Consider the following 14,463-nt stretch of genomic DNA (forward strand, 5'->3'; position numbering starts at 1 on the left):
ATCAGTGAGCTGCTCCTGTAGCAGCCTCTAGAAAACACGTCTCTTACCGACTGCACTCCCATTCCCTGAAGTTACAAAGGAGAGAAGTACATCACGGAGGCCATCTCCATTCACATCAGCCAATTCCAACGGAGACAGGTCCCCACCTGATAAACACATTTAAGAAAAAAGTTTAAAAGGGAATGACTACATAGTGCCAGCACCTCCACAAAAATCAGGCAGACTTTCGGTTCTTAGACAAGAGAGCATGCACACAATTCTGCCTATTCCTCTCACTAAGTACAGCTAAAATCGCTGGATGTACAAACATAAGACGACTCTGGAAGGTGGTGAGCAGACAGACCTTGTAGGGACTGTGAGATCCAAGGAATGACAAGGTGATGACTCCCCTGGGTTTTCTTGTGGCCTCATATCCCAGACAGGGTGCTGCAGAAGCTGGCAACCCAGAAATACCAGGTAACAAGGCACCCCTCCTCTTCCACTGGGGTCATCAGAGAAGGCCCCAGGACTCTCACGACCTGGCAGCACTAAGGCCATCCGTGCAACCGGGAAGCCTATAGTTCTAGCCCACTAGAGGCAGCACTAATGAGGCAGCCCCTCTCTCAGCCCCGCCAGAGGCCTAGCAGAAGCTGGACTTCCATCTCTATCCGGCAGTGACAAGGTAGGTGGTGTCACCAACCCCCTCCCTCGCCAAATAGTGGGAGTCAGAGGCTGCCTGCCCAAACTAGGAGAGAGCTCATACATGCCTAGCGGAAGTATAAACTGGTACAACCACTATGGAAAATAATTTAACACAAACTACTATGATTGAATATGCACACACTATATGACCCAGCAATTCAGTTCTAGGTTTATGCACTAGAGAAATTCTTATGCATCAGAAAACAGGTACAAGAATCCTCTTAACAGCATTTTTTTTTTAAGTAGAAGCCACCTAAGTAAGTGTTCATCAACAGTAAAATGGATCAATAAATCATGAGATAGTCATACCATGGAAAATTACAGTGACGAAAATTAATAAACTCCAGCTATAGTAGCTCAATATGGAGAAACCTCAAAAATATTTTTTAATGTGTTTAACAAAAAAGCCAGTCACAGAAGATTTTATGATTACATTTACATAAAATTTAAAAAACAGGCAAAATTAGAGACTATATACGGTAGTTTAGAGACACATATGCGATCAACCTGTAAAGAAAAGTAAACAATTAGCTCAGGACAGTGGAACCTTTTGTGGGCAGGGGGGTATGGTCAGGAGGACGCATGGAGCATGCCAGAGGTCTTTACATGATGTCCTGACTCTTAAGCTGGGTGGTGGATGCGCCCAGTTTGTTACTGGTCTTTACATTGCATATAAATATTACGAGAGCTCACTTAGAAAAATCAAAAAACAAAGGAAGAGATAGTCTATGTGGCAGAAACAGAACTTAAGTCTTATCCACCGAGTTTCACCTTTAGAGCAAGACTAGAACACTGAACTCATCCGATGCTAATTCCACTAGGATCAGACAAATGTCAGAGATAAAATACTTCCAGATCGAGATGATGCAAGTGTGTGGGACTATTGCAGGGGAGGGAAAACTGTTCCTCTACCCTCTTAGGGTTTCTAGCTGGGACTGACATAATACAAATTAGTGAGAGAAAAGCATTCAAATTGTATTTAATAAAACTATACATGCACGTACTGGGAGTCCCCATAGGAAAATGAAGACCCAAAGTAGTAGCTAGGCCTCAGCGCTTATACTGTAGGCTAAACAAAGAGTGGCAACTGTAGAAAAGTAACTAAAATGTATGAAGGGACTATAAGAAGATAAGAGTTATTATAAAAAGGTCTGTTTGTACAGATTTGTCTCGGCCTCGACTGCCTGTCTCTGATGAGAAGACTGCTTCTTTCCTCCTCGTACATGGAGAACATCGTTCACAGGGGAGTTTCATCCCCTGATTTCAGGAAGAGCTGGAGGTCAGAGTGGACTTCTTGCATCTGCTGTTGCTCAAGTGCCTTTCAAAATAATATGCCAAAGTGCCATGTTTTGGGGTGGTGTTCTGAACCCCTTCGGCCTAATGCAGTTTACAAGAGACAGGACTGCTCGGCACTGACAGTTTAGATTGAACCCCCATTTGGACCCAGAGCAAGCTGTTTTCAAGAAGCCTGCTCCAAAATGAGACAAAAGAGCTAGAATTACTTGGACAGCACCGTGTTCACTATCAGGAGCAAGATAGGTAAGTTGCTGCAAGAAAACAACTCTCTTTGACTTGAAAAGAAATTGTTTTAAAACTCAAATTAGGTCAGGCTTACAAGGGAGTCCTACAAGAGAGCTGGGCCCTGGTCTGCCCAGGCCCTGAGCCTTCCTGTCCTCTGCAGACAACGCTTCCTACAGCTTTGTCCCCCCCGATCCAGTGGGGGCTGCACAGCAGACACCCAGCGAACCTAAAGCCCTGCCCTGTCTATGTGGAATGAAGACCAGCGCCAACAGAAGCACAACAAAGCAGTGATCTTCCCAAGTTTCTGGAGCTGTTATCGATCCATGCTGTTTCATTTCAAATCTTAACCTCCTGAAGGTACCTCCACACACAGCAGGAGAAATGCTGTAGGACACACACTCATTTATAAAGACTTGGAGGAATTTTTCAAGGCAATCAGAAGTGTTACAGAATTACATGTAATCATGAAGTTTCACAGAATTGGGGCTTAAAATCCTACAACTCACCTCCCTGGGGCCCCAAGTGGCGGCTCCAAGTGCTGTGCAAATCCCTGGGGGGACAGGGGATCAGGAAAGCACAAACGAGCACCAGGACCATTGAGACCACCAAGGTGAGCAGAAACACAGACGTGCGCACGTAGGACACAATGGAAGAGGCTGCCTTCTGCTCCAGGCCTGCGAGGGGTTCCGAGGGGTACCCGTCTGTGGTGACCTCCGAAAGGTGCGGCTCTGCAGGCCCTGCGACCTCGGCTTCTGAGTCCGGCTCCGGCACCTCCCCCAGAGGACCCTTCCCATTCCTGACCCCTCCATTCTTCTGCTGCAAGTCAAGCACAAGGTCATCTTCACTCTCGTCACTGTCCGCCTGTGTGAGCGGGTCATACTCCCCTAGGTCTGGGCTCTTCTTCCCTGGAAAGACAGAAAGCCAGTGCGTCAGGGAGAAATCCTGGCCAAATACACGGCCACTCTAACCACCCAGGAGAACACACAGAATGAAACAAAACAAAAGAAATCTAGGTTTACAAGCTTGGACCTTGGTGGCTCTCTGTAAAATAGATGCCGGTAAAGGGAGGAAAGAATGGAGGAAAAAAGGAAAATCACAGTGTTCTAGAATTACTGCTTTCATGAGTTCAAGAAATTGGAAAAGAAACAGAAAGTAGCAAATTTCAAATACCTTCTTAGTTTAAAAACAAACAAACCTCTCTTAATTTGTTTGAATCTCACTAATGAAAAAGACCACGGCTCCTCTATCAACCTGCCACATGCCTAATGTGCATATTTCCTTTGATTTTCTGAGCTCTGTGATGTCCCATTCTCTCCTGGGATTTCCCTAAACTTTTAGAACAACTGTTCTCTGTACACTGCTTCTCACAGTCCAATATTTGCGGCTTCCAATTATTTCTATGAAACAACTTAGAAAGTTGAACACTAAATGTCATCTAGAGACATTTTACTGAAAATTCACTTCTGAGAACCTTCCTGGGATTCTGATGCCCTTTCAGTACATGTTTCAGTGAACAAGTGTTTTTAGTCTCTACAAATGCTACTCTGAGCACATGCGGTGGGAAGGGGTCGAGCAGGAACACAGAGGTAGAGGACTTGTCTTGAAGCTGGTTTACACAAGCACCTGTTTTTACTTAGACCTTGTTTATTTGGGGTGGCAAAGAGGTGGAAATTACCGGGGGGCTTAGGCACATCTCCTCCAACCACTAATGACCTGATAATTTTCTGCCTTTATTTCATGCCATAATCAAGTAAAAATCAAGAAAAAGTTTCTGTTTTTTGGGAATTACTTGGTAAGCTATTACCAATGTAAATGCTATTGTTAAACTTTTTATTACGAAGAACCACAAAAATCTAACTTAAAAGGGAAAAAGAATTCTTGGCGCTAATCTCTGCCTCTGGGTCACTGTGATCTTGGTGATGTCACTTCACATATTATGTCTTGTTTTGCTCAAGACATGAGTGAAACAGTAAAACACTATGGGGACCAACATGGGAAGTGAAATCTTTAGTGTAAAGTTTAGTGTTTGGTACATAGAAGTCAATAAATGTTTCATTAAAAAATGAACATTTCACAGAATAATTATATAACATTAAGTATTTTGCAAAAAACACAGAAGCTACTGAGTAATCTGACATTCTATGAACTAGAAATTTATATGTATTTTCACTTTCAAAGCTATTCCTTTTTTTCCAATCAATATTGTTTGATTTTTAAAGGCATAACTTATAAGAAAATAAACCAATTATTAGGAATTTAATTCAAAATAGTACTTCTAGGATATATACTATAACTTGAACTACAGGTTCATGCGAATCTCATGTAATTTATATATCTATTCTATGAACCAAATTATTTTATTAATTAGGGCACTTCATTCCCTAACCATCTGGGTAACTTTAATTTGCAAACAGAACCATTGGTTGTAATAATATTAACTCTAAAACTTATTAAAGTGTTTTTTTAACCAAAAGAATATACCTGACAAGATTTTTTTAAATGCTATAAACAAAAGTGGAGTATTATTCAGCCTTAAAAGTGAGGAAATTCTGACACATGCTATGACACAGAAAAATCTTGAGGCCACTATGCTAAGTGAAATAAGCCAGTCACAAAAAGACAAATACTGTATGATTCCACTTTTACGTGGTCAAATTCATAGAAACAGAAAGTAGAATAGTGGTTTCCAGAGCCTGGGAGTAGGGGGAAATGGGGTGTTATTGTTTAGTGGGTATAGAGTCTAACGCTGCAAGCTGAAAAAGTTCTGGAGATTGGCTGCATAGCAATATGAATATACTTAACAAAACTGAACTATACAATTAAACTGACAGAGGAAAACATACAGCAGCCCCAGAGCCCAGGGGTGGGAAAGACTTTGAAGATCACATAGTCTACCTCTAACCCTATTCCAAACGTGCAGCTCCGTACAAAATCCCCCCAAACAGCCACTCAGCATACACCTCAACACAGGCAGTGCTAGGGAACCCACGGCCCTCTAACCTAGAAAGCAGCTCCTTGCATTGATTCAAGCATCTACTGCTGAGCATTTGTCAACCTTCTGTCCGCGTTTTAATTTCTGGGATCCCTCTCGCACACGCAAGTCCTTTCAATACTTGAAGATACCAATCTTAAGAAACTAAGGTATGATATTCAAGAGCTCAAGTCTTTACAATAAGACAAACATAGAGTTAAATCTTGGCTTTATCTCGTATTAACTGTGTGACCTCAATTAAATTTCTAAACTTCAGCAAGCCTCAATTTCCCTATTTATAAAATGGAGTGATTAGTGAGTGTTCCTACCTCATAGGACTGTTATAAGTAAAATAACATAGGCATGGTTCTTAGTGCCCGGCTAACGGTGGCACTCCGTAAATCCCAGCTTCTATTATTATTCTGGGCATTGCATCTCCCAGCTGCCCTCCCCCAGTCTTCTCATCCCCAGGTTAATATCTCCACCTCGTTCAACCCATTACTTGAAGAAGCAATTGTTTCAGGTGTTCCTAGCGGCCCCTCACTCTTCCCTGGATACAACTGATATGTTGGTGCTTTGTAAGGTGTGGTTCCCAGAACTGGATACAATCGCCGGGGTGCAGTCTGAACAGGGCAGGGAGGGCAGAACCGTATCCTCCCCAGTCCAGAGAGTAGCCTACAATTCAATTACATGTACCCTGAGATCTTGCCAGCTTTCTTCGCAAGCACATCACACAACAAACTTATTCAACTAAATCTTCCAGGTATTTTCTACACACACTCAAGCCATCCTATAATGATTATACAATGTTTAGCATCAAGTGAAAAATTTAGCATCAACACTTATTCAATTCAATCCGGCTAGTCAATTGCCATCTTGCAACAAACATAGCCTAAAACATAAAACAGTATCTTTATCAAAGTGAAATTAGTACTAAAATACTGGTTAACAAAACAGTTTAAAGGACATGCATTTTTAGGATAGCATATATTTGTCACAGGCAGGAAGAAAAAACCTGATTGTGTATGCTACAGAAACTTATAATATCTTCAATAAATCTATAAAGATAATTTGCAAGCATTCTCTGAAAAACAAAGCTGCTTGGTCCCATTAAAAAGATTATACTCTTTTAGTTAATGATGGCAAAGGAAGGGATTCCTGTCAGTCTCTTCCTTAAAGCCACGGTGGGTGGAAATAGAAAAAAAAAACAGGAAACAGCCACATTCCCAAACCGTAATTTATAAAAAAACTGTTGCCAAACGCAGTGAAACTTGTATCCAATTGAGGAAGCAAGCACAGTGAGGGTAGGCACATACATCTCAGTTCTCCAGCAATGAGCAGAGTCGCAGAATTAAAAATGATGACGATGATGACGACGACGGCGCCGCCGCCGGGGTATGTCCTGAGTGCCGACTGTTCCCGGCACTGGTGCAAGCACTGACATGTATTAACTCCTTTAACCCTCACAACAACCCAAAGAGAAAGTTATCGCCATTATCCCCATTTTATCAACAAGAAACCTAAAACACAGAGAGGTACGTTGCAAATGATCACGGAACCAGCAAGAAGAGCCAGGATTCAAACCCAGGCAGTTTGATTAGCGTCCACAGTCCTAACCGGTGAGTTGGACCACCTTCCCGCTTCCACGGGTACGCTGCCAGAACAGTCACTTCTTGCTTGGGAAGACAAAGTCTGGGCTCCCAGAAGCACCAATGAGCCCCATTCAACACCACAGTGTCAAAGGTGACGTAAGACAATGAAAAACAGCACAGGCTTCTGTCTTTACAGAAGCAGGCGGTACGCCAGGTTAGAAAAACAGCTGTGGTGCAATCCATTCAGGAGAGGCGGGTTTCTTTTTGACAGTCTGGGTCCAATCAGGAGACAGAAACCAGACAGTAATTCAAAGAGGACAACTTAATATAAAAAAACTATTAAACAATGATAGAAGAGTAAATATAAAGCTGGGAAGAGAACACTAAAAGGTGCTGTAGGATTGAGACGCCCAGGCCTGAGGAACGACAAACTTGGCAAGTAAAGGGTCCAGATCCACTTTCACAGATCAGGCAACAAAGGTGAATTTGGAGTTCAGGGGCAATAAACTGATAACTGGCCCAACAAACAAAGAGAAGTAAATGCTAAGTTGGCATGCGATAGCCCTGTCACAAACTGGCTGCCACCTGCCAGCCAGGACAGCGACATTCATCAAAGAGCAGTCAGGAGAAAGGGATCTGAGTTAACAAACCTAGATTAAATTCTTGTTTCCAGCTGCTTAGCTCCCTCCTCTGGCCCCAGCCTCAGCCCATATGTTAGCCAGTGGCTAGCTGTAAAACAACTGCACATTTAAATATGAATAATAGTCAATAGTCGGAAAGGAACCATCACTAGTAGTCATTCTGTAAGATACTACAAAGTTCTACAAATATTCAAGAAAGAAGTTACAAGAAAACAGCAAACAAAATCGCTAAAGAACAAATGCTGGACAAATGATACTACGAACTGTTAAGAAACAATAAACAGATCCTTCCCAGCGGAATCCAAGAAATTAAAGAAAATAGCCTTCTCTGAAATAAGAAAAAATATAATTATTTCTAAGAAGTGACAATTCAAGAGAAGATGACAAGTAAACAAGCAGGTCTCAAGAAAACAATGGAAGAAAATAACAAAACAATTTTAGAAAAGATATCCTTGTTGGGATCAGCAAAAAGAACACACATTGCTGAAAACAGAGTCAGACACATAAAGGACAGACTGATGAAAACCAAGACAAATGGAATGGCAATAACAACGGCGGGCAGTTCCGAGACGTTACTATACACTCTTCCACACCCTTTTACTGTCTTACTTCAGTAAATCTTCATAACAACTCTTTGAGGTAGACACATTATTACCTCCAAAGATGAGGACACTGGGGTTTGGAAATTTAAGTAACTGGCCCATAGTTAAACAGCAAGTAAGTGATAGTGCAGGGATTCAAACCCAGGTAACCTGGTTTTAAAGTCTGTACTACCTATGGACCTCCCATGGAAAAGAGCAAAGCCTCTAAAGACTAGAAAGAAAGGGATGGATACAAAGATGGAAAAAAAGAGATAGGAAACAAAGGTGATCCAATAGGTGCATAAGTCAAGACGAGAACAGAAAAGAAAATGGAATCAAAAACAGTATTAAAAAGACATACAAAAAAGAGTTCCTGCACTAAAGCAAGACCTAAATTTGCAGAATGAAAGGTACACTGAATCCCAAGAAAAACGGACACAGAAAAATCAATATTGAAACATATCCCAGTAAAGTCACTGAACTTCAAGGACAACAAGAGCATCATATGAGCAGCCAGGCCACGGGAAAACAATCAAGTCACTAACGATGGGGACAAAAATCAGGCTGACTTCTCACAGTAACACACATTTCTAAAAGACTGTGCAGCAGTATGTGAAAGGTCCTCAGAGAAAAGTCTTCAGAGTGCAAAGTACAAGAACTCTAACCCAGACACGACATTTCTAAAGTATAAAGGAAAGCATGCAAGAACTCAGAAGCTAAGTATCTTACTTACTCGAGGACCAATTCTTATCAAAACTCTTAAAATAAATATTTACTTTTACCCTATTAATAATATGTATTTTTCCAGACAGTGTAAAGACAAACCTCAGCTTAATTATTACAGACTTCAAGTTTTGATTAAAAAACACCTAAGTAAATATTTTTTTATCTATGTTTCACAGAAAGACATCCAGGATATATCAAGTACACTAACTCCTCAGGCTGAGGAGCTAAACATCAAAACCATGCTTCGAAGCTCAGGGTACTTTAGCACTTTCTTCTCTGCTGATTTCAGCCACCAGCTACATTTTTAATCAATGAAAGGTTTTCAGAGAATAATTTCATAATACATCAATATAAATGAGCTTTGCACAACTATCACTTTTCCTGTTAGGAAGTATGAGGGTGCTGGTTACAAATGCGTAGCATTCCCAAAATGGTATGGAGGAAAACATAAATACCGTGTTTCCCCGAAAATAAGATTTAGCATGATTTTTCAGGATGACATCCCCTGAACATAAGCCCTAATGCGTGTTTTGGAGCAAAAATTAATATAAGACCAGGTCTTATTTTCACGGAAACACGGTAGGAAAGAGATGGAACTGTACCATTCCCAAAAGTTTTCAGGAAAATATACTATAATATATACTATTCTATGACACGTACTATACTTCACATAGACTGTACAATACACTCTACTGCAACTAAAGGTAAAGAATTCACATCATGAATTAGTTTATCCAGCGTACACAGTCATTCTCAGTTACACAAAATAAAACAAACCATTACAATAACATTATGCTCTGATATTCCCTTCAGTGTTTGACCTTCATACTTTAAAATGGACTAAAAAATATATATACTTAAGAGATAAGATGTCCCACAGGCTGCTTTATGAATGTCACATTGTCTCTCTGTTATTAATTAACCTCATTCTATGCATATGAGCCAAACATCTTTATCTGGAGCTGGATGACTGTCATTAGCTCACTGCTACATCAGACCTTCTTTCAGGTATTACATTTGTAAATGTCATGGTGCTAATGATGATAGTAGTAACAGCAAACACCTATTGAACAACTAACATGTGTTGAAGGCTAACAAGCCTCTCAAGCATATCCATGTCTTTTACTATAACAAATAACCCTGAGGTCAGTATGTATCAGAGTGTGTGGCATATAGTCAATGTTCCATAATAATATTATTATTACACATGAAAAAACTAAAGCTTAAAGATGTTAAGTAACTCATCTGGTAAAGACTGGGTTTGAATCCAAGCCCGTCTCATGCTCTTAGTCACCATTCTAGGCTGCTTCCTTACACATAAAAATAGGAAGGATGTCACTATGGTGATCATTTCGCAATATGCTCGTACATACAAATATTGAAGCATTACATTATACACCTAAAATTAATATATGTCACTTCTACCCTTTTTTAAAAAATAAATAGTGAGGAATTTAACTAAGGTAACATGACACAGTAAACCAAACAGGATAGCAGCCTCACAGTCCCAATTACAGCATATCCAAAAGAGCGATAAGAAGGCAACTTCTACCTAATATAAAAGCTACAAATTGTACTGGGAGTGGAAGGGAGAAAAGGCAAGAGGGAGACAAGCGAATGTACAAAAAACAAAAAAAATCAAACCATCAAAAAAAAAACCACCTACATCACATAAAAAGAACATATGGCTGTTATATCTGGGCCTTAAAATGTATCAAACATACCTGACTGCTCAGGGCAAGCTGCTGTCTGAACACAGGCCCAAGGACCAGACTGTGTTTTCCCTACCCTATCAGTATGCCACAGCCTCGGGATGTGACAATGCAGAAGAGCTCAAAAGTTTCAAAAGCAAGATTTTCTTGCATTCCCTCTTCAGATACTAACAATTACCTATGCTGGGGATGCGGTGGGTGCTGGGGGGGGGGGGGGGGGGAATCCAAAAGAAAAAAAAAAGAAAGCTAAGTATGTCTGACATCTCATTACCCCCTTGGGAGGATATAACCCTACATTAAGGCTGTACAAGGCTACTCTTTTCCAAGTTAATTAATCCTGCAGGTAAAGGGATACGCCCTCTCCCCCCATTTCATTCCAATGTTACATACACATTCTAAGATAGTTATTATCAATGTTTCTTCCAATGGTTTAATGAGCCCATGTGAAAAGAAATGTTTTAGGTCATGAAGTCTGGGGACAGAAATGCAAATTCATATGAAATCCATATTCAACCCATTCATCCAGGACTCAATGTAGCCGACTGGAAGCTCCTTGAAAAAACGGACACAGCTATCTCACTGCAGCCTCATGCTGGTATCCACGGGACACCCAACTAGCCCTTTCTGAGGATGCCTAAGCAATTGCTTTTCCCATTAACACCTTACATTAACAGCAAACAAATGATTATAGCTTGCTGTTTAAATTTTATTTAGGGAGAACCATAAAATTTGTAAAGCCTTAACGTTTAAAATTTATTTGGCTAGAATATACTTTTACTAAAACAGCAAGTTTCTAACAGTACAGTTCCATCCTGGAGGTTTAAAAAAAAGAGGGGGGAAAAGAGAGAAAGAAAAAGGAAACGGAGTTGCTGCCCAAAGTACTGAATTAGCTCTGGAAGTTATCATCACCACTAGTGCCTCTTTAAAAAAAATATTCCATACATTATCTGCAACCCGCAGGTGCCAAATCATTCTGATCAGCTCATAAATGGGCCGACCAAGTGGAATCAAAAGCCCAGGATCTAGCGTTAAAAGACTCCTGACATTCAAGTCCAGGTGTTTTCAATACTGCTCAGACGACCTTGGACAAATCAATTAGCCAAATGATTCTTATTTTCCTAAGTACACGAGGAGGGAAAACACCTATCCCACCGACTGCACGCCTGCTTCACTGTTGTCTTTCAGTGGAGAGGCTGCTACAGGTCACACGCCGTCCTGCCACCCCCTCCTCCCTCCGCCCAGGTCCTACCCAGGAGGAAAGGAGGTGGAGACCCAGCGGTACCTCGTCCGCGGCGCTCGGGAAAGGATGCTCCCCTCACCAGCCCTCCCCTACAGAAGGGAACGCGCGCTCCGACATTCGCAGCAGCAGCAGCAGCAGCGCCAGCCGCTCCCGGCCACCTGCCCCTCGCTCCTCCAGCGGTCCCACCCTTCGAGTTTCCCCGGCTCGCCCCGTGGCAGCGACCCCCAACCTGCCGGACGCCCCTCTCGCCCCCTGGTGGTGCTTGGACCACAGCCCACGGAGACTGCAACCGCTCGCCTACGCGCGCCTGCAGCGCCTGGGCTGGGGCCAGCCCCGGACAGGCTTCGCCCCCAGAGCCTCACCTCCCCATCTCCCCAGGCCCCGCGGGGGCGGGGTGGTCGCAAAGCTGCAACTCCTTACCCGGGAGCTTGAGCGCCCTGGACAGCACGGTCGCCATGGCGGAGGCCCCGGTGCGCGTGCGCGCGCCCGCGTCCTGACGGGAAGTGTAGTTCCCGGCGGGCCGTGCGCGCGGCGGGGACCTGGAAAGGTGGGAGCCGAGCGGCGAAGGAAGCAGGGTGGGGAGGAGGAGCTGGGCTGCGGCCTCCGCGCCTAAGTGCCTTCTCCTGCAGGCTCGTCTCCCGCCCACTCGGAGCCAGGCCCCTAACTTGGCAAGTGACTTCACCAGTCTGAGAGTCACTTTCCTCCTCAGTGAAGTGGGGAGATGGTTGACTACCACGTAGACTTGCAGAGAGAATGGAATGATATAGCAGGTCTTATAGGAGGCGTGGGTTGTGCAATGCGCCCGGGGCTCTGGAGTCAGAAAGTGTTTGAATCCTGCCAGCATCCCTTAACTAGCTGGGCCATCTTGGGCACGTCACTTGGTATGACTAGGTTTCAGCTTCATTTTTCAAATGGGGACAATACTATCTACTTCACAACCTTACTGTGAGAATTAAATTTTATAATCTGTTTAAAACACACAGCATACAATAGGCACCTGTTTCTTTAAGTTTTTCTTAGGTAAAGATCAAGGTTTCCTGGAGCTGTAACCCTCATCTTCCTTACCAGTTGATCTACATATGTGACACCCTACCCAGCAGCTTCTAGCTTGAAGGTCTAGGAAGCAGAAACTGACCTGCTTCTTCACAGGCAACAAGAGATCAGCATTTTAGTGCAGCAATGCTGAAGATGTTATCTAGTACACCCTCCTTGTTTTGTTGAAGAGAAAACTGAGATATAGAAAGGTGACGTAACTTCTTAGTGTCAAACAAAGGCTCTAAGATACTTCTCACTTGGAAACTGTCAGTGGGACTGTCCTGTGGGTGTAATCCGAGAGACTAACAGCCATCCCCACCACCCTTTTCCCCACGAAGAAAATGTCACTGACTCTGACAAAGCATAGACTCTAGAGCCAGGCCATGAGTTCAAATTCCGACTTGGCCATTTCCCAGCTGCCAGATCTCAGGCTAGTTGCTCAAGGTCTCTCTGCTTCTATTTCCTTATTTGCAAAACGGGAATGAAATAGTTCCTTATTCCACAGAGTGTTCAGAGAATTAAATGGATACATGCAGAGCACTTAGAACAATGCCTGGCACTTAGAAAGTGTTTTATAAGTGTGAGCTCTCCTTTTATTAAGATAGTATCAATTTTTTGACAATTTAATAATAACAAATAAAAGCAAATTTAATAATAATTGAATGGGTTAGTAATTTATGCTTTCAGCCTTCTACAATACGCGAAATTTCTACTGTTTGCCTCTTCTCTGGAGGAATGATTAAAAGCCATATTTACATCTATGTAGGTCATGTAGGAGGGTAGCACTACAAGTCACAGTACGTCAGCCATGGCTTTCCTGATACCAGATTCGTTCATTGGAACACATTCTTGACCCATGAAAAGTGAGAAAAACAACCTGAAAGGTAAGATATAGAAAATGTCAGCTCCGGCTGCAGAAGAACAGGAAGTTGAATGTCCAGGAAAGGGGACAAGTGGACTGGAACAGCCAGGTTACACAGGAGATGAGGAATAGGAGGAAATCGGCCCACTTTTCTTAGAGAAAGGGTATATTCTAGGACGGTCCCTTCTTATGTGATGGAAGTAAATTAGAGTTGTACAGTTTAAAGTTTGATTGAAACTTTGCTTGAAACGGTATGGTCACTCACCCAAAGTGCACCAGTGTGCGCAAACACAATTCTATGTGTATACATACATGTGTGTGAGTGTACACACATCCCATAGCTGTGGCAGCTCCAGCCCCTCAGCTGCCTATGCCTAATCTTTATGGCATTTCCACCCTGCCCATAATCACCCTAGCTTTGTCCAGGATTTTCAGAGGAAAGTAGATGCTGAGGAATTGCTCCCTGAGCTTCCCTCCTCTTTGCCTTACTTGCCCTCCAGAAATCTCTCCTGTGCCTCCACAGTGTTTTCCATTTTTACCATGGAACCACAGTCTAGAACAGTCTTTCTCAAATTGAATAGACTTTTCTTCCAATTAAAGGAAAAAGTCAAAGCAGCCATCAAATGAATGATCCGTGCCTTTCACATAGAGAAAACCTGTGAGCTCCTCTCTAGTTATCAGGAAGAAAACGAGTGTCTTCATTGCCCAAACACCCACTGAGATCACTGTGGAAAATGCAACCGCCCAGGGCTTCCTGAATGCAACCTGGCTAACTGCTCCGAGAAATGAAACAAGGGTGGTTGGGGCGGGATGCCTGTGGGCAGACTAGCCTGCCAGACTGCTCTATGTGGTATGAAGAGAAGAAATCCTATCTCTGAAAGTCACAATGGAAGCCAGAAGA

At 42.7% G+C, this 14,463-nt stretch overlaps 1 protein-coding gene across 2 annotated transcripts in view; it reads right to left on the reverse strand.

The window, feature by feature from the left end:
- FAM234B (family with sequence similarity 234 member B) overlaps positions 1-14,463 on the reverse strand; it is a 66,106-nt gene that overhangs the window by 20,179 nt on the left and 31,464 nt on the right. Inside the window, exons 1-3 of one of the 2 annotated variants that reach the window (XM_019744757.2) lie at positions 12,086-12,221; positions 2,709-3,107; positions 48-146 (exon numbers count right to left, since the gene is read on the reverse strand). In XM_019744757.2, the coding sequence (XP_019600316.2) occupies positions 48-146; positions 2,709-3,107; positions 12,086-12,122 (535 nt within the window). In that variant the 5' untranslated portion in view covers positions 12,123-12,221. Of the gene's footprint in view, positions 1-47; positions 147-2,708; positions 3,108-12,085; positions 12,222-14,463 lie in introns of those variants that run through there. The other variant, XM_074325987.1, reaches the window with a different exon arrangement.

This window comes from Rhinolophus sinicus, linkage group LG02, assembly GCF_036562045.2.
Source record: "Rhinolophus sinicus isolate RSC01 linkage group LG02, ASM3656204v1, whole genome shotgun sequence".
Taxonomy (NCBI): Eukaryota; Metazoa; Chordata; class Mammalia; order Chiroptera; family Rhinolophidae; genus Rhinolophus; species Rhinolophus sinicus.